The sequence below is a fragment of the Canis lupus genome, chromosome 13 (assembly GCF_003254725.2).
Source record: "Canis lupus dingo isolate Sandy chromosome 13, ASM325472v2, whole genome shotgun sequence".
In the NCBI taxonomy this organism is placed as follows: Eukaryota; Metazoa; Chordata; class Mammalia; order Carnivora; family Canidae; genus Canis; species Canis lupus.
In genome coordinates, this window is record NC_064255.1 from 38,795,237 (window position 1) to 38,819,029 (window position 23,793).

Consider the following 23,793-nt stretch of genomic DNA (forward strand, 5'->3'; position numbering starts at 1 on the left):
GTAAGTTTTACCCTTCATAACATTTGATCAAATACATACTAGCCCCCCCTTTAGAAGTTACTCAACACCAAGATGAAGAATGCTGAGCCAGTTCTATAAAACTCACAAAACTCACTTATCTTCTGCTAGTTTGCAGAAGATAAATCAATAAGCTCGCATACGATAAATTATCACCCATCATAAAGGACATTCATTACTTTTTAATATCAGTATAATAACCAAAATGAAACTTAGGGGTAGTTTCATGAGCAGAAAGGGGTGGACAAGATCTTCCAGAAGGTAAAGAACCTACGTGTTAACTACGGGTAGTTCTCTGCAAGCCTCAAGGAAGCACGTGGTGGCGGCTGACTGTATTTCCCAGCGACTGACCCTGAGCTGCGTGTTCTTCTGACAACGTGACAATGCCATCCCTCAATCAAGAAGCACAATCGACCCCTCAGACCTGAGCAATGTAATTCCTGGCTGGCTGGCGCTGTCTCCCAGGTCACCCGCCCTGAAAGTCCACGTGGGAGTTGGGATGGACAGTCCCAGCAAGGCACCTGCTGAGGGGTGAGTGACCCTCGGGACCCGGGCTTCACGGAGCAGAGACCAGCTGTGCTAGCTGTGCCACCTCCACTACTGCCCGTGGAAACCACGTCATAATGATCATTGCTGTTTTAAGCCACTGAGTCTTAGGGTAATTTGTTACAGAGCAATAGATCATCAAGACACAAGTCATATTAACACGCAAGGGAGAAGGCACCTCCGCAACTTCTCTCAAATGTCCTACCAGCCCAATCCCCTTTATAAAAAGCTCTGTGTTTGATGAGAACCGTTCCCTCCAATGTTCCAAACGACCACTTCCATTTTGCCATTTGACCTATTAACTTATAAAAGCTGCTGCCCCAGTGAAGAGTACTAGAACACACCCCCTGAATGTACTTATGATCAGAGATTAATTAGCTCAGCGATGGTCTCTTACAAAAGGCAAGTGGGTCGCATGAGGAGGAGGCAGGGGCACATTCTGATCTTACAGGCACTGGCCACATTAAGTCGTCCATACCAGGGGGTCAAACCTCCTGTGAATCAGGCCACAAAAAAGATCTGGAACCTGTAATCCTACGCTGCTCTTAGAAAAATTGTTACTCTCTAGACAGAGCACCGGTCCCCAGCCTCTCGTGTCAGATGGCTCCTCTACTCCTGTTACGGGGACAGCCGTGAGGACGCGCGAGCCCGCCTCCCATGAAACTGCAGCCCTGATTGCTACGGTGTGGCAGCCATCCGTCCTGGAAGAAGTGAGGCCAGGCCCAGCAGCTGCACTAATTCCTTCAAATCACTATAAATGGGTCACATGGGAGGGATGAGGTTTAAAGGGCACAACACTCTAAAGACACCTGAGGCAGTTCATGTGAGAGCCACTGTTTCAAAATAAGATAACTTCCTGAACATTGAATACCATGCACGAGGTAGTTGTTTATTCAGACAGACACACTGGACGTGTAACAGTTACCCTAATGATCTTTCATCTTCTTACCTGTATGTTCTAAATGTTTTAAAGTCACATTGTCAACAGGGAAAAAGCTGAGGATAGCACCATATTCTGGACACATGTTTGCTATTGTGGTCCGATCCACTATAGATAACTGTGAAACTCCACTTCCAAAAAACTCAACAAACTTTCCAGCCACTCCTACTTGCCTGAGGTGCTATATAAAGGGATACACAGAAACGCACACAAAATTAGTAAGATTGGCATGGAATCTCTGAAAAGAACAAACTCTAATTTTTAACCCCTAACAGTGACAACAGATGAAAGAGGTTCCTTGTGGTTCTTATCACACATCAATTCACTCTGGGTTTGCAGGTATTTTAAGACAAACAGTCCACAGAAAACTGGCCCCATGTCACCATCAGGCAGGGCGGAGACGGCTTACGAGTGAAAATGGCTAGATCCACACGTGAACGTCTCTGACGTCGAGGTGGACCTCAGACCGGACACTGCATGTTAGCTGGCAGCCTTTCTTCTTTCTTAGCAGACATGAACCAGGGCTGCTTCTAACCACTGATGGCATCTTAAGATTTAATGAAATACTAACATACTCATGAAACTGTGCATTTAATTTAAAAAAGATGTACTGGCTATAAAAATTCTTCAAATTCCAACCCCAGTCCACATATTCACAGCATCACTCACTCTTGGTTAATGTCATTTAGACAAGATTTCACGTGTCCTTGGAAAGTCACATTTCTGAGTTATTACCAGGTAACCACAACGGCGGCTCGGCGAACCAGAGCTTCCCCCAAGCATGGCCTCTGCCTGGGGCAAGAGAAGCCTAGGGAGGTCACCGAACAAGACTACCCTGAACCCGTGAGGAACACCCAGCCCCAACAGTGCAGAGGCGCTACCGGCCATTTGATCCATTCTTTTGTAAAAGGCTAAGTTGCTTCTTTATACCCAGTTACAGTTCCGAGGATCAGAACAACACTTTTAGACTAAAGTTAAGGCTGTTTCAACAAATCCATGAGGTGCCACAATATACGTTTTGAAAACTGATATGGGATTAATCTGTAAAGATCATGAATAGGACAGAACCTCAGGAGGAAAAACATTTATTAAATGTAAGCTTCATGATAGATTTAATGTTTGTACCAATATGCCACATTTTTTAAATAGACCTGTGATCTTGTTATAAAAAAGTATAGCCGGGGGTCTAAAAAGTTGCATTAATTTTCAGGTCATCCAAAGGAAAGTACAGAGTTCTCTGAAAACATACTCCTTTCCTTTAGAACAACCCTGCAATTCTCAATTTAACTTCTGAATCTTCCAGCACCATACACGGGATCAATCACTTCTGCAAGGCGTCAGTATGTTCTCAATTAGGGAAGAGGGTCCGTACTAAATGCTGACCAGGCAGCTGGACCATTTCTTTCTCTGCAGAGAATCTGGAGAGTCTTCGGATCAATAATCTAACCAAGGTAGAGACTCCAGAATCCAAGCTGGAGGTGCAGGTGGGATATTGCCCACTCTCATTTATTTAACAAAATGGACTTACTCCTATTCAAAGAGTTAGTGAAAACCAGAAATTTAGGAGAGTTACAAATTACTGTTCACTAGGAAACTCTAGCATACACGTATTAAATGTATACAACCAATGTTTTAAAAATTCAGAGAAGTTTTTATATCCGTTAAAGTGTTAAAACAGCCAAACAGAAAATCTTGACACTTCCACATTTCTAACAGTCCATTATTTTCCAGTGAATGGCTTTTAGAGGGCAAACGATTAGTTATTAAAGGAGACGCACTTTTCCTAAACATGATTCTCTAATCACGCGGTCAACAGGTATAAGGGCCAGGAGCCCAGGCTCGTCCTGGTGCACCCCCAGTGCTCAGCCAGGTGACCCTCAGCCACGGCATTGAGCCTGACGGTGCCTGTTTTCTCGGAACTGAAATGGAGGTGGTCACGGGAGCACTCTTCCAGGCTCGTACTAAGGACTGAACGAGTTAACAGGTCAAGGGACCACCACCCACAGGCGTGTCTGTACTTACTAGCACCCAGGGAGGGTTCTGCGTGGGCGGCCGCTCCTGTGATGGTCACTACGAGGCCATGGCCAAGAAGGCCAGAGCACAGAGCATGCAGCGCGGACCCGAACCTCGCCCTCGAGGGGCCCTGTACTTAACGTCCACTACGTCACACGACTGGCACAATTACCTTTGTAATGCCAAGCACGACATCTATGGATGTGACAAAAGGGTTTGACGAGCCGCTCAACTCACATCCAACCACCTCCGGGAGAGTGAGAGAAACTGGCAGACCAAGCATTACTGCTTCGGTTTCAATGCCTCCAACCCCTGGAGGGACAAAGACAGACAGTGAGCACAGCACATTTAAAGGTAATGTAGGTTCTCTTGCAACATCAAAATCCCCAAATGCTCCATGAGCCTGTCTTACTGACAATGACCCCACAGAGCCGCCACACTGCCGCTGTTACTGTGGACGGGGACCCAAGGCTCCTCAGAAGGATTCCACTCACGGGGTTGAGAAAAACCTGGCGTTACCTTTCCATTAAATTCAATGAACGTTTAGTATTTATTACACCGAGTACTGTACTGTGCTCAACACACAGATGTGAACAGACCCCAGAACCTGTGAACCTCAAGCAGTTGAGTCTAACAATGAAGACAAGACGGTCAACAACCCGTAGAGAGTATGCGTGTTCCGCCGGAGGGAACAGCCTGGACCAAGCCAGGGGACGTAACAACACAGCCCACTGGGGAAGCCCCCAACTCTGAGACGAGTGTGCATGAACAGCCAGAGGCCGTGGGCCATCAAGGGCTTGGCCTGAAATGCAAGGGGTGTGGAGTCCTGACGAATGTGGAGTCGAGCATGGGAGGAACCACGTCAACTACAGTCGCTCTGTGAACACGGGCATCTTGTTGCTGCTTTTCTAGAGGAAGAAACCTCCTCGGAGAGCCTACGAAGACCTGCTACTTACGTTCCTTTAGAACGTTCCTGATGCCAGGTCCCCCCAAAGGAAGTACATTTAGTGGTTTACTTACCCCACCCCAGAATCCCCAAACCATTCACCATGGTTATATGAGAATCTGTGCCAACCACACTGTCTGGGAAGAGGAGGTTGTCTTCTTCAAAAACCATTCTCGACAAATACTCCAAGTTTACTTGATGAGCCATTCCAGTTCCAGGAGGGATTACAGCCACGTTCTTAAAAACTCTTGAACTCCACTATATTATGTTTAAATTCAAGAAATCCAAGCATTACTATATCAATGTGTGCTCACAATAAAAATACAAATATTGACACTAAAAATATTTCACTGATGTTCCAAATGATCAAACTTGACAGTATACACAAAGACAAGCATTGAGACTAACTCTAAACATACTCATTTTGCAGATTATTAAGGCAAAATTAAGTCAGAGAGAATTGTTCCAATAGTCCAGATAAGTGGTAGTTTTCAACTGTGCCCTAAGGCCTGGTGGACAGGAAGGGGGACCCAGGCACAGGCCTTCCCAGCAACCTTGAATGGCAGACACTGAGTCTCATTCTGTTTTATATACTGGGGTTTCCAACAAGATTTTATTTTATTATTATTTTTTTTCCAACAAGATTTTATCTGAAGGAAGAAAACGTTCTACTACCACAAAGCATTTAAAAACTACCAATTTAAAGGGTATAAAAAGTATACTTATCAATATTGTGTGAATTTCAGTGTAAAAATTTCCTCCAGATCATTTGTACCTTGAAAAATTGAAGCCTCTCTCGATTTCTGCCAAATTCTACTTCTTGGTTTTTTAACACTGTTTCAGGTCTAAAAGGAAGAAGGGCCGGCATTAAACGTATGCATCACAGAAAAGACTTATTTCTAAGTATTCATTCTGACGCACACACAAGCACATTGTAAAAATTCTCGGAACGGCAGTTTACTAAACAGACTTCTCGGAATCCTGTTTTCTTTCCACAAGGAAGTTCTGCTTTCAACAGCATGGTAGGCAGCTCTCTCCAGAGCTCCTCCATCCCCAGGCCCCACGTTGCACTAACACACGGCGCGAGCGACCCAACTGAAGCTATTGGGAACACCGCAACCCCTGTCAACGTCCCCCCATCAACGTCCCCCGCCAGAAGAGGGCAGAGCGTGCGTGTCAACATGTACGTGCACTGCCTCCTGCCTGCGCCGGTGCCAGTTCAGCGGGGCGCCGGGCATGGACAGGGCACGGGGCCAATGGTGCAACGTCACTTCATGTCTAGAAAGCTTTGAGCAAAATGCTTGTATTTACCCCACCCCAAGTGGAAAGCATTATTTTACGTATGAGGAGTTTACTTCGTAAAGATTATAGACACGTTTTATGTGCATTACCTAAACTAAGGTAAAAACAATCCACCTCCAAACAGTCAGCACTTGTGTCACTTTTAAGAAGCTATTTTTAATCTAATGGACATTTAAAAAATGGATTTAAGCTGTTTATTTCACCTGCCAGCTGGTGATCAAGTGCTGACTAGGATGTCAGCACGACTAAAATTATACTGTGTCCTCCAGGGTCCAGACAGCTGTTTACATGTCAACTTAAAAAAAAAAAACCCACAAAGATTACTAGACTAATTCATTGCTGAGTGATCCCCTGAAGCCACAGCATATCTCGAGGAGATTTTCCTTAGGACTCTGGGAGCACGGCTATCTGGAGCCAGCGCATTACTGTGCCTCTCCACGGCGAGGACCATAGAGTGCCCCTCATTCACTGGCTCAGAACCCCACTTCCAATTTGGCATCGATTTCAAGGGCCAAACGTATACTCTCAACCTCCCACCTTGCCATTTCCTGTTGGGTCAGTAACGGACACGGACACGCCAAAGCACATAGGAGAGGGCCACTATTTTCCTATAGGCGGAGACCACAGTCCAACTCATCCAAATTCTGTGTGATTTGGAGTCAAAACTGAGGGGAAATGTTGCACCAGATTGCATTTTTAATTAAAAATAAATCCATGGTATTTGAATCAGTAAGTCTTCCTTTCCGGGAAATTGATTTGTGTGTAAGAAGAGATGTTCATCTCGAACGTGAACATGCACCCTAACAACTGGGAGAAGTAGCTGTACCAACTCCTCAGAACAGAATTCTTTCTTGAGCAGATTCACTGCTTCCCAGAGCAGCATCTAGGCAATCGCTTACCTAAGAGGGCTTTTTAGATTATAACATTCTTAACACCAAGCTCTTCACGAAATTGGAAAAAACAAGAAACCTAGTAAGAGAAAAGCTAAAGCTATAAATAAATAGAGAATTCACAAAAGAAATGTGAATGAATAAAGAGCATGTGAAAGGTACAGATTCACTAAAATAAAAAATTCAGAGTTTAAGATAAAATCCCATTTTTCTGTGTATATTAGTCCAAAATTTTTTTTTTTTTTTTTTTTTTTTTTTATGATAGGCACACAGTGAGAGAGAGAGAGGCAGAGACACAGGCAGAGGGAGAAGCAGGCTCCATGCACCGGGAGCCCAACGTGGGATTCGATCCCGGGTCTCCAGGATCGCGCCCTGGGCCAAAGGCAGGCGTCAAACCGCTGCGCCACCCAGGGATCCCTATTAGTCCAAAAATTAAATATACTTCTAGAAAAATCTTAAGGTTTTCTTCCTAAGGAAATGAAACAGCGGGATTCAGACTTTGTTTAGGATGAAGTCTTAACTGACTTCATTCAGGAAAGTAGGACACACATGTCTACAGGTGTGAAGAGGCTACGTCCATCATACGGACCAGGAGGGGACAGAGGACAAATGGGGTTTTTCTAACTGAAAAATGACCTGGCAATGATAAGTATTTTTAAAAAATCCCATACTCAGGCACTGGTTGCAAATGAAAAGGACAGAGAATGGGCGTGTTCTCAATCTGCGAAGACAATTTCCCTGAGTTTCGGCCCGGCTCTCCAGAGTCGCAGGATCCACGGCAGGTAGTCTGGCCTCTGCAGGGAAGCTTCTTAGGCTGCACTCTGAGTGGAGAGAGCTTTCCTGCTTTCTGCAGGTCACCACCTCCAGGATTCGGAGCATTCTGTATTGCACTAGCATGCCAAAAAAGGAAACAGAATAAAGCCATTTAAAAATGACAGAAATTTAGCTTTTCAAAAAGCACACACTTGGCAAGGTTATCTGGAACTAGCTAAATGTTGCTCACACGTTAATACAGCATTTAACTCAGGTTTCAAAAGCAAAACTCAGATTACAAAAGAACAAATAGGTAATTTAAACTTATGGAGATGAAAACACAATTCTACGTGCCCAAGGAAATCATTTTCATATACTTCTATGACAATTCAAATAACTTATCAAGCACCTAAATGTTTTTTCCCCAGGTAGTAACTTAAAAGCCGCACAGAGCCACAGTGCTGATCTAGAGGGTGAAAGCACCCGTGTGCTGGCACAACTGTGTCTAGGTCCATGCGAAAGAGCACAAGAGAATTTAGGTCTTATCTAGTTTAACCCCGGTCACAGGGACCTTTTAAACAGAAGAAATGTATTTCAGCATAAGGAAAAATAGAATTTTTTTAAAGTAAGCATTATGATTTTTTTTTTAAAGACCGTATCTATTTATCCATGAGAGACAGAGAGAGAAGCAGAGACACAGGCAGAGGGAGAAGCAGGCTCCATGCGGGGAGCCCGACATGGGACTTGACCCCGGGACCTCGGGGTCACGCCCTGGGCTGCAGGTAGAGGCTCAAATGTGGAGACCCCCAGGCGCCGGAGAAAGCACTATGATTTTAATCCCCAATTAAAGACATTCATCGTGCCCGTCTTTAGATTCTCTCTCGAAGGCAAGTAGGTTAAAAAATAAAAGATACTGAAGATGAATTTGCTCCACGGAACAGGTTCTAGGCTCATACATTTCTATCCAAAATGGCAGCAGAGATTAACAAACATGAATACCATTTTAAATTCAGACTCTGTTAAAAAAATTCATCAATAAGTGAATTCCACCAGGTCTTTTTATAGATCAGTGGATCCTAAATGTGGCAGCCTTCACCCAGGCAGGAACTGTCTCTACTCCCTTTGCCCCACCCAGTTGCTGCTGGCTCCTCGCATGGCTGCCTTCACAAATATCTCTATCCTATTAATGTACCATTTACTGAAGTCAATCTGTAAAGAATGGTCAACTGTGAGATCTGTCGGACGGGCAGGGTGGACTCTCCTAGGGTCACCTCCAAGAATCTTCACTGCCTCCCTCATAGCAGCAAAATCCACCATTGCTGGTATTCCACTAAAAAATAAAAAAATAAAAAAATAAAAAATGATGAAATTATGGTTTGAATTGTTCTTCCTTACACTCAAGTAATTAATATACTTATTCACTCTCATATTTAAAAATATCCCTTTCTAGTTTGCACTCATGTTAGATTATGCACCTGTTTTCCAGAGTTCGACGTCTCCTGGTTTAATGAGAATTAGCCTTGTTACCTGAGAACCTGGGTGCTCAGGGACAGATGTGCCACAAACACCACAAGAGACGACTTTTAGAGGCATGAGAAAACTTCAAGAACTATCTACAGAATTCTCTCCCTGTCTTAAATTTTATGATACCCGCTCCCTCCCAGTGCGTTCAACGACCCCAAGCTCTCGACTAGACGAACATGCCTCCAGACACCATGGGACAGGCTGGTAAGAGACAGGAGTTTGCAGGGAAGACGTAGTCGCGACCACAGAACAGCATCCTACATACTGTAGCAGCTGCGTGCACAGGGCATAAGCAACAGTGGCATACAAACCAGATTTCGGTGGGTGGGTGAGGGGGATGCTCTATTTATCTAGCTAACTCTCCTACAGCCCCTTCAAAACTCAGTTAAAGGCTAACTCTCCTCACAGTCCATTCCTGGACACTCAGATCAGGCTGAACCATGTATCAGGCGATGGTTTGGACTCTGGATTTTATTCTAAGTGTGATGGATGCCCCGTGGCATACAGGGGAACGGTAAGGCCCTGGCTGACAGTCTGAATTAAAACACGTGATCTGCTGTGAAAAGACAACTACAGATGGTCAGTGTGCAAGCAGGGGCCCTAGCTAGAGACTCTAACAGCGGCAGTCGAGCGGGGAGAGCACAGGACCGGCACCGGGGTGGCGGTGCAGATGGTAAGAGGTGCCTGGGCTCAGGACACGTGTCAAGGTCAAGTCCTCAGAGCTTGCCGACAGACCGGATGAGGTGGGAAGGAAAGAAGGGAGTCACGAGTCACGACTAAACCTCACGTTCCCGCCCTACGCTGGAGGCTACGGAGCATGTCCTGTGACAGCACAGACGAGGACGGGGACGGCAGTGGGGTGGTTAGGCTTTGCACGAGCTACGTCTGAGAGGCCCGCTCACAGAGAGGGCAAGCAGGCCAACTACAACAACAGCGGGTTTTCAGTAGAGAGGGTAAGAAACGAGTGCCTAATTTTTAATGAACTGCTTTAAGTTTAGAAAGGACAATTCTTTACATTTATAACTCATCTTCAGAATTAAAAAGAGCCAAGCATCAGGCAGTCTGAATTTTCAGAAGGAAATACTCTATTACTCACGTAAAATCTTGAAGTAGGACACGGGCAGGGAAAAAGGGCACTTCGACACTGCTTTGTTTGGTCTTCCAGTCTAAAATGTTCATGACGTCCTCCTTTTTCATCAAGAAGCCATCACAGTTCCGCACAGCAGCTTCCAACAGGACCCGTATCGAGTAAGGCAGAGCACCTGAGCCAGACGGTATCACGGTTAGTGACGTACGAGTCTCAGGGACACACTGAAGATCCGCAACAGCAAGAAGTTAGACACTGATGCAGTTTTCTCAGTAGAAAAAAACCGTTCACCCTCTGTGAACATGGAGGAAAACCCAGCTTACGGTAACACAGGCCTGCTATCGCTTTGGCTTTCCCATACTGTAAGCCGAGGCCCCGAGAAACCAGAGTAAACCTTCGTTAAAGAACTGCCTGGCACCGAACATTCAGGGAAGACACAGGAAAATCAGAATTAAACACAGTAACAAAAACATCCCTAGACTGTGCAGTAATTTTAAAGACTTTCAAGATTTCCGTCAAGAGCGGTTGGTTTAAAGTAAATCAGGGTGCTTATGAGCCAAATTCGTTTCATGCACACGGCTCCTGAGCCTTGAGTCCCCAGGTAAGCACACTGCAGAGGAGACCTCAGCACCTCGAGGTCTCGGACACACGCTAGTCCCACAGCAGGTGTTCCCACGTGAAAGTGTGTCCTCAGAGCTTAAAGGGAAGATGAGCGTGTGGGGCTGGCTGAGCAGGCCAGCAGCCACCCCGCAGAGTGCCACGCAGCTGTCCACAGGGACGATGATGCCTACAGTAAGGAGTGACCTCCAGAACGTGAGATTCCAAGAAAAAGCAGTGCAAGACCATGTTTACAGCACCCTGCCGTTTCAGTAAGAAAAACCATTAAAAAAGGTGTAAGGATTCATATTACCATATGTCAAATATAAAAATTTAAAGTCATACATTAAATATACTTAAATATATTAAGTATTTTAAAAACATAATAAAACTATATTACATAAAAAACAGCATGTACTTTTTTCCCCCAGAAAGAACGAAAGGACAAACAGGAAAGTTAGTATCTATTCCCACAGTATTTTGGCTGTATCTCCCTAGCGGGTCACGTAATACAGACCAAAAAATCCACACAGAAAGCCAACTGCGTTCAGGTATTACTACCGACAGGCAACCTGAGGTCATTGTGTATGTAACGAGAGGAAAACTAAAAGCAGTTTTGTTACACGGCTGGAAACCAAGAGAAGAGTAATGATAAAGAAATATAAAATCAGAGTGGCTAACTTAAAAAAAAAATTCCAATTTGAATCATAGGTACAAACTCATAATTTTTCTCTTTCCAAAAAAAGAGGTTTCCAGCTATGTTCCATGAAAATGCCCCAAATATGACAGTGCACATGCAGTGCCCCCAGCCCCCGGCCCGCGGCTACATTAACGACGACCCTCCTGGGAAGAAGGAACCACCAGCAGGACATGGGCCGCGACGTCCTCCAGGATCAGAAAGCAGAGGGAATGGTGATGGGGCAGTGAGAGCGTCGAAATGAAAAATGACGGAAACTCACTGAAATGTATCTAACACAAACACGGCCCTTAGTTCCCAATGACTCTTTGAAAAAACCTTCATCGACAGCCAACGCGAGCTCTTGGAGCAGTTCAGGACCCTGAAAACTCACAAAGGGGGAAAAAAATCAATCAAATAATCTGGTCCTGCCTAATTTCAAGGAACAAATCGTGCAGAGCAAGCTCCTGCTCACAGAACTGAAGCCGATGTGAAGAGAAAGGGAACGAGGTCATTGGAAACATGTCCCATGTGCAGGCACCTGACGAGAGGATGCGGACATCACTGGACTATCCGGTGGGAGCAAACGCAGACTCAGTACAGGTGCGGCCTCGCGGAAGCGGGGCAGGAGAGACACCGTGTGCCTCCCGTGGAGACGGCAGGCCAGCCCCCGCCAGAGCAGCCCCGGCCGCAGGGTCCTCGCGAACACAGCACGTCCATGCAGCAGCCCCCACGGGCACAGGAGGACGCCACGGAGCCACCAGCCAAACTTGCACAGCGCAACACGCACGGCTTCCTCAACGTCAAGACGGCGGAAGAGGGAAGAGGACGAAGGACACAGACGGACGGGGACTCGGGAGATGGGATGAGCCAATGTTGCGTGGCCCTCTCAGGACGCTGGGTTCTAGATCATTACGGAATTACCGTTAATTTTCTCAGGTAAACAAAGGCAGTGAGACTGTTACTTTTTAAGGGCCCTTCACACATCAGAGACGCATGCTCAAGTGTATTTATAGGTCATGGAAACTGTGAAATATTTTAAATAAAAGGTCCGCAAATGTTGATAACTGGCTGACAAATGCATAGTGGGTTATGATTGTGTCCCTAATCTTATGATTGAAATTTTAACTCACACCAGTTAAAGATGAGGGACTGTTAAGTGAAGAGACACAGCACTGCACACCCAGAATCACCGGCTGGAGCCCGGACCTGTGCTGGTGCCAGGTCTGACCCCACGAGGGCTACGGGAGGGCCACGGGGCGCAGGGGAGCGCCCGACCCGTAAACCCTCCAGCCATGACAGCAGGTGCCTCCTGAGTACCAGCTTTCATCCTACCTCCATCGAAACATAAGTCCGCCAAACCTCGAGGAATTGCAGGGGAGACATTTTTTGATAAACACTTGGAAATACTGAGGGAAACATGATCACAGAAGCAAGCATGCAGACCAGTTTTCTATATGGTTAATTGTTCTGGGAAACCGGCGTCAGGAATATTTTTTGTTTAAAGATCTTCACAGAGGTGCCCCCGGGGGGCTCAGGGGTTGAGCATCTGCCTCCGGCCCAGGGCGTGACCCCGAGGACCCGGATGAGTCCCACGTTGGGCTCCCTGCAGGGAGCCTGGTTGTGCCTCTGCCTCTCTCTCTCTGTGTCTTTCATGAATAAATAAATAGAATCACTAAAAAAAATTAAAGAGATTTCAGGTGAAATCTGTTTCCAGCCTAGAGGCCTCCATGCACAGGCCGCTGTCCATCGCACAAGGCCGCAAACCCCGTACTTCCCGGAAGCTACGGGAGGAGGCGCCCGACGACCCCAGGTCAGTGGAGAACAGGAAAGCACGAGGGCCAGGATGCCGTCCGTCTCCGCGGGGCGCACGGGGATGTCCAGGGGGACGCTGCCAAGAGAAGGGCGAGGCCGTAACAGACTACCTGATTCTACCAGGGGCTCAGTTTTTCTGGAGAGTTTGGGGAGGAATTACTGATAAAGATACGGAAACTTAGCAAACAAAGAGAGACAAGGATTACTTCCAGGAAAAGAAACAAAGCTGTACGAGGAACGAGACGCAGCCGTTTACCCCACGGCCGTAATAACATCAACACGGGATACTGACGACCCAAACCCACGGCCGCGATGTCTAAGAGATCAGGAGACGGAGCAGGGAGGGGCCGCCTGCTGGCTCTGCATAGCAGAGGAGCCGCGATGCCGAACACGGAAAACCACATAACGGGGGTGCCAGTGACGCTCCTCAGTAACACGGAGGAAATTATCAAGAGAATTAAAAGCGGTATTCTCCGCAGAGCAGAAAATCGGGGCAGGGCCAGGGGTTACCGTTCTGGTTACCAACTGGCCTTACTGGTCTTTAATTCTATCACTTGAAAATAAAGTACTCAACTTAAAAGCAGCTATCAAGTAAAAACAAAATGATTCACAAAAGTTACCCGGAGCACTAACCTGCAGAGCTGCGTGAACGTGGGGAACTACCCGCAGGGAGGTGCGGAGGCGCACCTGCCACCCCTCAGGCCTCCCGGCAGCTCTGCGCTCCTCCCCGCCCCGCATCCGCCCACAGCCCGGGGGTGGCGGGGCGACAGGGCCTCCAAGCCCAGGTGCAAGGCCCAGCATCGGCCTTCCCCTCCTGGACTGCTCCCTCTGGGCCGAGCCAACGGCGCGTTGGGGGCCCGGGCGCCGGCCATGGGTGGGCAGGGCAGCCTGACGGCACATGCTCCAGCCCCAGCCATGCCTTCAGGTGGCCGCATGTCCGGCCAGCACCCGGCCACCCTCCTGGGAACCCCAGCCAGGACGGCTGCAGCCACTCTCCACGTCCAGACCCAAGGAAGCTGGGAGACGTACATGTTTACTGTTACTTTAGGGCACGAAGCTTTTCCTCAGTTACACAGTAATGACTCACACGATATTCTTTTTGAACTATTTTTTTTTTTTAAAGATTTTATTTCTTTATGAGAGAGCGAGCACACACACACAAGCAGAGGGAGGAGCAGAGGGCAAGAGGAGGCAGAAGCAGGCTCCTTACTGGGCAGGGAGCCCGATGCGGAACTCGATCTCAGGACCCCGGGGTCATGCCCCGAGCCCAAGGCAGATGCTGAACCGCTGAGCCCCCAGACGCCCCATCTGCCTCAACTACTCTAACAGCTAACACCTGCAGGTACTGGTTCAGGCCCGGCCAGGAGAGGTTGAGGCGCTCACCTACATAGGGCACCTGACCCCTCAAGGTGACCCAGAGGCAGGTATCCCCGAGCTGTAACCGGAGGGTGCAGGGAGCAACAGGCGTCCCACACGGATGCGCACTCATGGGGTGCCACTCCCTCACTGGCCCTTCGCTCTTCCATCCCTGGCCCGTCTCAGTCCGAGCCCCACACCACGTTCCTAACAGCTCCCTGCTGGGAGCCTGATGCTAGCAAGGTGTTGCCCCCCAGGAGTCTGCCTCCTGCCCCACCGCCCTTTCCTCTCCGCTGCATGGAACCCCCGGCTGCCGGCATCTCTACAGCTCCACCACCTCCAGCAAGTTCTGTTCCCAGGAAGCACGCAGGGGGGTCCCTCAGCATGTCTGGTGCTCGCCCGGGCACGCTCCTCAGTGCGTCAGCGCTGCCCGTGCATCGGACCCAAGCCCTGCTCCCGCTGAACAGAACCCACTGTGTGGACCTGTGCACCCAGCGAAGGGCACGGACACAGTCTCCAGCTATCGTGATAATGCTGCTCAGCTCTCGTGCGCAGACCTCCGTGGGGATCGGTGTTACTTCTCTTGGGTGGATTCCTAAGGGTGGAATTCCTGGGGCACACGGTGAACGTACGTTTATCATTTAAGAAACTCTCCGACTGGGATCCCTGGGTGGCGCAGCGGTTTGGCGCCTGCCTTTGGCCAGGGCGTGATCCTGGAGACCCGGGATCAAATCCCACGTCGGGCTCCCGGTGCATGGAGCCTACTTCTCCCTCTGCTTATGTCTTTGCCTCTCTCTCTCTATCATAAATAAATAAAAAAATAAAAAAGAAAATAAAAAAAAGAAACTGTCCGACAGTCTTCTAAAGTGGCTGCACCATTTTACGTTCCCACCAGCAACGTAGCGGGTTCTCTGTGCATTTTTCATGTAATAACCGTTCTAGCGGGTGTGAAATAGCCCACTCTGGTTTAACGCCAGTGTCGCGGAGGAGGGAGAGCCCTGCAGCAACCAGAGGGCCGGGCGCCAGCTGAGCACGTGACTGCAAGGTCCTCTGTGCTCCTGGTGTCCCCCCCACGAGGCCGGGCCGCTCCCACCTCCAGCACCTCCCACCTGAACCCAGCTGCCCCTGGGGCTCCTCGTCTGTGTGGGAGGTAGTGGGGGGCGGCCCAGGAGGTGCTCTCCCCCCTGGGGGTTCCTGCGGGCACATGGCAGGCCCCCGAGTCACCCGTCCCCCTCTCCCGCATCGGCCACGCAGGCCCCCGGACTTGCCCACCCTGCAGCCGTGAGCCCCTGGCCCACGCACAGCAGCCATGTGCTCTCCTTCAAACCTCCACGAGATCTGCCCAAGGCCCACCTTTCTAAGCCTCGTTCTCCGTTCCGCCCACACCGATGTGATCTCCAGCCTAACCCTCGCCAACATCCAGCAGGGCCGACCAGGGCGCCCTTCGGGACCTTCCCGCCCGCCCCGCAGCAGAGCCCGCACAGGCTGCGGGAAGGCTGCATTCCCGTCTCCTGCCTCGCAGCTCAGCACACCCTGCACAGACAGCAGCTGCCCTTGCCCCGGAATGTTTTTTAAATGGTGTTAACACAGCAAGTAGCCTTGGAAGATCAGGGCAGCGGCTCCCAGGGCAGAAGGCAGGCGTGCCCCTGTCCTGTCTGGGCTCCTTCCTGTGGCACACCCGCCGCTGCGATCTGCCCCTCTTCGAGATCACCCACTGAGACAGGAGCTTGGGAAGCCCAGAGAAATGCTGGCACCTGTGCCGTGGGTACTGACCCGCCCACAGCCTCTGCCTGCACCTGAGACCACGTCGGGTAACTCGTCCACTGGCAGGAGACTAAGAGCCTCGATCCTCTATGGACCTTAACACGCCTGGCAGCCCTGCCTCGGTTTCCTGGCCAGCCTCTACGTCTGTGCCTATTCTTTATTTTTTACTACTTTTTTAAGGAAGCTCTACGCCTAGCGTGGGGCCTAAGCTCACAACCCTGAGATCCAGGGTCACAGGTTGGCCCACGGAGCCCGCCAGTCCTCGCACCCGCCCCGTGCTCACCTCAATCTTCAGACATCACTTCGGCGTCACTCAGTGCTCACGTCTAACTCCCCTCTTGCCCCGTTCTCTCTTCCCTCAAGAGCTTTCATCGCTCCTATGGCTTCACCAGACTCTGCAACCACAGTCTCAGAACGTGCCTCTGCAGCCGGAGGCCTGGTCACCTCGTGAACACCTCTCCCTGAACGCTGCGATGTTCCCAATCTCCGCAGCACCTGGACCAATCCCTGCGCCACCACCCACCCACCCACACCACCATGTCCTCGTGTCCCCTCGCGCAGCAGCAGCAGCAGCAGCACCCACCCGGAGGCACACGCCCAAGCTAGCCATCATCCTGGACGCCTCTCACACATCCTTCGAACCTGTCTCCTCCTATCACCACCCCCAGATCCAGCCCAAGGCACCACCACGTCGCGTGTCACCCAGACCCCCTAGCTTGCCTTCCACCTCCACGCTCACCCTACGCCAGTGGTCCCTGGACTCCTGAAGGCCCCTAAGATTCTCTCAGGAATCTGCAAGGTCAGCTCAGACATGACTTGCTTTGTCACCGCTTAGACACAGGCGCCAATGGTGTGAAAACAATGGTGCGCAAACCGCTGGTGTCACAGCAGAGCTCAAGGCGGAGGTAGCACACGGTGATCAGGCTCATCCCACTGTTCGTTCTCACACAAAATACCAGCTTCACTGACGAATGTCCTTGATGAAGCAGAAAAGTGTTACTTTTATTAAATCTCAACTGCTGAGATGACAAGAGTGACTGTGTAGACAGCACTTCTGCTCAACACCAAAGTGTGACTGCTCGGGGAAACACTCGCGTCATCGTTTGAACTGCAAGCTAAACCAGACGCTTCTTGCAAAGAACACCATTTTCACCAGAAAGAACTGATGGACGATGGTTATTCAAACGTAGGTACGTGGCAGATGTTTTCTTAAGAATGAAGGAAGCCCATCCATTCATGACCGAGGTTCCCCCACTGTCTAGACGCTCCGCACATCACACAGAGACAGAAAGGTTCCCGAAGTTACACACATCTTCCAGCGTGGACACACTTTATGATGCGCCGTGTAAGAGGTACCCACACGCGCACACCAGCCTGCCTGCTCCGCAGCCAGAGTGTCTGCAAGGCCAGCCGCACACTCCCAAGGGCGTCTGCCCGTGCCGCTACGTGGACCAAGTCACTCCAGTCCTGCCAGCTTTTGGGCCTCCTCTGCAAGCCCCCGCGTGGCCCAGGGACCTGCCACCTCCGTCTCAATGCCAGTTCTCTGCGTGCATGCCCATGCTGCAGCCGCCAGCCACCTAAGTCCCCTGCCTGCACCCCAGGCAGTGCCTGCCGCCTGCCCAGCAACCCCAGGCCAGCTCCAGCATCACCACACCAGCAACCTTGCTGCTACCTAGGGGTTGAGCCACACCTAGTCCCAGGGGATCTGCACCCCGTTCGCGTGGGCCCCTCCCTGGGTGCTCTCGAGCAGCCCTATGGGACCCTAAGGTCTCCTGTATCTTACAACTACTCTGCCATCACAGATCAAGAGGATTTATGTTACACTCCTCCGTCCTACCTCAGTGGACCCAGACTGCTGGGACTGACCAAAGACTGTGCTTAAGGACTTTGCACTTAGTCTTCGTTACTAAACCGTGTGCTTTCTCTCTCCAGCACAAAGACGCTCTCCCAGCCGTCTTACACTCACCAGAGACAGGTGAGTATCCAGCAGATGTCACCCGAATGAATTAAACAGTATTGACACATCTGTGCACAAAGTAGAAAAGCAGACTAGGTTGATTCTTCCTCTTCTAACCAGAAATTTCTAGAATTCCATGAACCCAGAAAGCTAATCCTCTAAGGATACGTTATCAAAAAGACATGTGGGAACCAGGACAAACTGGTAACTGAAACTGGGAAAGTATGATAATTCGTGTTATCACGCTTCTGAAATGAGCTGATAACAACTGATACCCTTTTGATCAATTACTTAGTGGAAGATCCAACAGGTGGCTCAGGCTCTGAAAGAGGATGCTGAGGGCTACTCTGAGGCCGGCGGGCAGCTGAGGGAAGGCACAGCCAGGCCTCCGGGACTGCAGAGCCTCCCACTCAAGGCTGAACGGCTGCTGCCACCTCCTAGCGTGGGGGCCAGACTGCTGGCCTGCAGACGCACTGTGCGTGTTCCACAGAGCCCAACACCTTACATTTAAACTTCCAACACGGAAAAAAACAGAATTTTTTCACATGCAAATCCAAAGTTCTGGCTTCTTAAAAATAAAATGTAAATCAGAAAATGTTACGATAGCAACCTCACCTTTCTGTTGGCAACAAGCAGCACCTGCCCCTGTACGCCGGGCACCTGCTCTTCTCTTAGCCCCCCGCCCCCCGAGCCATCCCACTTGCTGAGGTGGCCTCTGTGGTCCTTGTACGCATGAGCACACAACAGTTTTACAAGTACGGGCTTCAAGTCAAGGTTGTGAGTTCAAGGTGGTCCTCCACCACCAATACAGTAACGGTATCAGGAGCGGGACCTTGGTCAAGTGGTGACAACACGGCTTACAGGACAGAATGGCAATGGCAAACAATCCCTGCTGGTGCTTCCGTCACTACTGTGATTGAGCTGGGAAACAGAACAGTATGAAACCAGAAAATCAGAAGATACGAGACCACATCTCCTCCCTTACAAGATAACGTGATCTCAGGCAAATCACCTAGACTTTTAGCCTCATTTCTCTCACGTGTATAAAGTGGAGACAGAACTATGTTTCCTGCCCACCACAAAGCAATGTAGTGAAGATGTGCAGACCACACAAGAGGGTTCTGTTAATGTCTCACAAGCGACAACTCCAGGTTTAAACAACAGGTGCAGAAATCACTCACAGGCAATTCCAGTACAACTGGCTAACAAGCAGGCCTTAGAGAAACTAAACAGGATGGACAATAACACAGGCGGAAGGGGGGAGAGTCAAAAACACTCCAGGCTTGCCTAAAGCCCTGAAGGAGGAAGTTTGGAGTCTAGACTAAGATCGGGCCAGGCAGTGGGCAAGAACCCTCGGAGCAGCTACAGGGCGAGCCTAAAACCCTGGTCAAGGCCGGGGGCCTCGAGAAAAGATGAAGAATCTGTTCCAGGTCTCATAACCCCTCAGATCTGGCAACAGGATTAACTCAGGCCTGTGTCTGATCAGAGTCCAGGTTTCATTTCTGTGTCCAACTAGTAGCAGGCCAGGTAGGATAGATTTCCAGTAAAGAACTGACCTGTTTCAAAAAAATATATACTGCCACGAAGAGTCTAAGAAGGCAGAAAAAGAAAAGATTCCTGCTTCTTTTTAGTTTTTCCCCCTCTCGCTGACAAAGGTGGAGAAAATAAGAAAAGTAGCACCTATTATCGACAAAGTGAAGTACCCAGTGTGCCCGTTGTCCCGAGCACGTCACCTGGCGCTAGCCGCTAACACAACAGACGCACCTGTGGCACCTGCTCACACCGCCCCCGGGGAACCGACAGGCCTGCGTCCTGCTACCTCCCTGGCTATGGCACCGAGGCAGGAGCCAATCCTCGGCAGGTCAATGACCAACGGTCTCGTGAGAAAAAACACACAACAATTAGATTTCTCTCCCAAGAATCTGCAACGAGGACACAGACTGAGCGAACCGGAAGGGTGTTCAGAGCCGCCACGTGGCTGGGCTGCAGTGAGCAGGGGGCGCAGAAATCTGAAGCCCTGAGAGAACACACACGAGCTTCCTCCAGTGTGGCCCACGCCCATCTTCCTGAGGTAGGGCCACGCTTCCCCAGCCCGGGAGCTCGGTACTTTGACAATCTTTCTTCACCTGTGGTGGAGAGTGTCTATCTCGGCACCCAAAGGGCCAAAATCTAGAAGAGAAAACATCAACAAAAGCAGAGTTAACATCAACAGAGCCGGGGACAACATGTGGAAGGTGGGTGGGTCCGTGGTCGTCGCTGGAATAGCAGAGTCATGTTAGGTCAAAGGGATCCTTGGAGGTACACACTGCATGTCCACTCCGCAAGCACGTCGTGTCATCGCTAACCCCTCACAGCCCTGCCCAGAGTCCAGTGCAGAGACATGATTAGGAAACACGGACTTGTGTCCCTTCCAGCAAGGTAACTGCCCCAGTAACAGACATGTGACAGCCTAGCCAAACTAGGTTAAAGTGACAGGCGATAAGGTCAGCTATGGGTACAACTGGTCTTAACTAGCTGGTAGGACAATGGCAACATCGTGGCCAGCAGTGGCTACACCGGGCATTGCACAAGATGAGTACGTGGGCCGCAGAAACAGGTGACGGAGGGTGGCTACTCAAACAGAAAAGGGGATAAAGAAACCGCGCAGCCTTCACGTGACAAAAAGAACAGCTTCTGGTTTAGAAATCCTCGTCCCCTCGAGCACGGACTGTGCTTCCTCCCTGCGCCTTCGGAGGTCTGGAAATTGTAACACCTTTCCGCGAGTTCCTGCTCCTTATGTCAAGTCTGAAGCCTGAACACGAAATATACAGTAAAAGTAGGAAGAAAAATGCCGACGAGGCTTCCGATCCACTAACACCGTAAAATGACAAGCTCACATCAGAACCGAAACATGACACAGAGCAGCTGCGTGTGAACGTCGAAGAGCTGGCGACAGCCTCCGCAGCCCACAGCTGCTCACCAGCCCGCGGCGCGCACACCGGCCTGCGCAGCCATCCCAGGCTGTCGAAGAGCACAGGTAACCCCTGCGACCTCGACTCCACTCCCGGACTGAGAAACCAAGCCCAATCAGATAGCACGGGACGCGTCTTCCAGGACGTGGAAAGATGTTCGCGATACAGCAAGTAAACAAATAAACAAAGGTCACACTACAACATTCACCGCATTTCTGTTAAAAGTAGCCCGTTTACCTATATTTACACTTACACAACGCGCCTGCTACTGCACCACCTGTAATGCTGTCTTTTTGTGATTCTCAACCACAACCTAATTTCTTATCAATAAAAACTCTCCTAAAAACTTAAGAGTTTTTCGGAGAGGCTGCAGGTCAGGATTTAGAGAACCATGCCTTGGCTCTACTGCAGGCCAGTGGTTAGAGACCCATGGGGTCAGGGAGGTCACAGACAGGGTGGCAGGCAGAAGGACAGGAGGGCCCACTGCTGGGGAACAGCTACCCTCCCCAAGGCTTCCCACAGCCAGCCCCTCCACACACACACCTTCCCCTCCGCTTGGCCTAAGGCCTGCCCTGCGCCCAACTCCCCGAGTAAGGACTGTCCTCTATGACCGCTCTGTTCAACATCATCTCAAGTCCTCATTCCTTCAGGAAGCAGCCTCTGACTGTTCTGGAGAACCACGGCAACTGTGCCTCAACATCTCCAAGGCTGTAGTTGGGGTGCCAGAGGGCCACACAGGCAGCTCCGTGTCGCTAAAAAGGTGATTTGCCGGAAGTGAAATTACAGAAGACCCAAATGGAATCCACACGCACAACGTATCCAGTTCCACAGATACCAGGAGTATACATCTGGGGAGCAAAAAGATCCAACAGCAGTCAGAGCAGAAACCAAATGATTTGTGTTGTGCCCTATGGGAAGACAGATGGAGGGAGGGAAGATACAGCCGTGAGGAGGAATCCAGGCTGGTTTGTGCCCCCACCACTCCAGCACTTCCGCCCCGCACGTCCCTGTAAAAGCTGGGACGCTATCGCCTCTGCCCGCCAGCTTCCTGGAAGGGGAAGGCAGCAGCGACTGGCCAAGGCAGAGGCTTCCCTCCCTTCCAGCCACCTAGAACACATGCACTGCCCAGAGGTGCGGCAGCTATTTATTTGCCACCAAAAGAACGAAAGCAAAACAGAAAAAAAACCTGGGTCCTGGGTGACACTGGTGCGCTACAGTCCCCATCTGCCAAATCCAGATTCTTGCTTCGTGAGAAAGATAAACCTCCATTTGTTAAAGTCACTGTATGGGCTGCAGGCCTTCCTGAGCTCCTGAGGACTGCCGTCCCTTCTCCCCTCGCCAGCAGCGAGCTCTCCCCGCCGGCTCGCCCCAGGTCCTGCCAACTGCCCACGCAGGTCCCTGAGCACAGTGAGCACGGCCACTAAACCTGCTCTCTAAAGGGCAACACACGCTTCCTGCTCTGACGATAAACAAGCAAAACAACCTTCTACTCCAGTTACTTCTGTCTCTCCAAGTCCATTCTTCTTTCAAATTTTATTCCCTCAAGTAATTACTAAGAAATTGCTTTAGTAATTATTAATAAACCTTTCATAATAACCACTCTATGAATAAAACAGGGCTTTAATCCCATGGAAATAAAAATCAAATTTCTGTTTCGAAGGCATTTATATTTACAGATGTCATCATCGTATTTATCACGGTTATAAAAACCCTGGGTACTCTGAAACTCACATTTTCCAGACAAAATTTAGCTTTTACATCATCAAGCATTCTCTTTCAACGCATCTTATTTTTGATAGTTTCCTACTGATTTTCCGCATTTCGCAAATACAGGCCATCTTCAAGTGGGCACATTTTCACAAATTATCACAGGAAGAACTTATGCCCAACTTTTAAAATATCCTCACGTGTGTTCTTTTATTTATTAAACTATAAAATATGGGTTAAGAAACTTGCAGGCCTGAATCACTAAATATTAGAAAAAATAAAAATAAATAAAAGATCTTTCTAAAAAAATAAAAAATAAAAAAAAATAAAATAAAAAAAAAAAAAGATCTTTCTTAGATTAAGCAATTTAGGTGCTCCCTTCTCAAAACTAACACAAACTCATCATTGGTGAAAGTATAAGATAGATGCGAATTAAAGACACGTGGCACCTACCAAAACTACCAACCTCTCTTAATACAAACCACTGTACCCAACCATGAAAGGTAAAGGATTCTGTTCTCATTCTGGAGAACCTTTTATTTTTTAAGGCAACCTAATTCTAAGACAGGTTTCTTCTCCAAAATATTAAAATCTTCTCATGATGTAAAAAAAAAACCCCTGCTATTAGCAGTCTAGAATATTTAAATACATCAAAATCTACAGATTGACTAACGTCAAGACTTCCATCCAATACCCTAGGGTTGCGCCGAGCTCACTCTTCTGAGACGTCAGTGAGAGGTCTGGCCCTGATCAGGCACCTGCAAAGGTCCGCCAAGAGCGCTGGCGCGTAGGCCAAGGCAAAGCAGGGCCTGTACTGGAGCACAAGTCGCAGCGGTGGGGCCTGGCCACAGCCGCTCTCCAGGTAGGACAGGTGAAGGACTGTGGACACTGTTCATTTGAGAAAGTAAAGCGTGCATGTTACATGCGGAGATTATCATCAGACTTTTTTGT

The 23,793-nt window shown here is 49.3% G+C and overlaps 1 protein-coding gene across 4 annotated transcripts in view; it reads right to left on the reverse strand.

The window, feature by feature from the left end:
• IREB2 (iron responsive element binding protein 2) overlaps positions 1–23,793 on the reverse strand; it is a 42,093-nt gene that overhangs the window by 16,447 nt on the left and 1,853 nt on the right. For 3 of the 4 annotated variants that reach the window (XM_035713965.2, XM_025450654.3, XM_049092855.1), the window contains exons 3-9: positions 10,029–10,194; positions 8,601–8,738; positions 7,327–7,545; positions 5,239–5,308; positions 4,538–4,721; positions 3,690–3,829; positions 1,514–1,685 (exon numbers count right to left, since the gene is read on the reverse strand). In XM_035713965.2, the coding sequence (XP_035569858.1) occupies positions 1,514–1,685; positions 3,690–3,829; positions 4,538–4,721; positions 5,239–5,308; positions 7,327–7,545; positions 8,601–8,738; positions 10,029–10,194 (1,089 nt within the window). The remainder of the gene's footprint in view (positions 1–1,513; positions 1,686–3,689; positions 3,830–4,537; positions 4,722–5,238; positions 5,309–7,326; positions 7,546–8,600; positions 8,739–10,028; positions 10,195–23,793) is intronic. The other variant, XR_003138244.3, reaches the window with a different exon arrangement.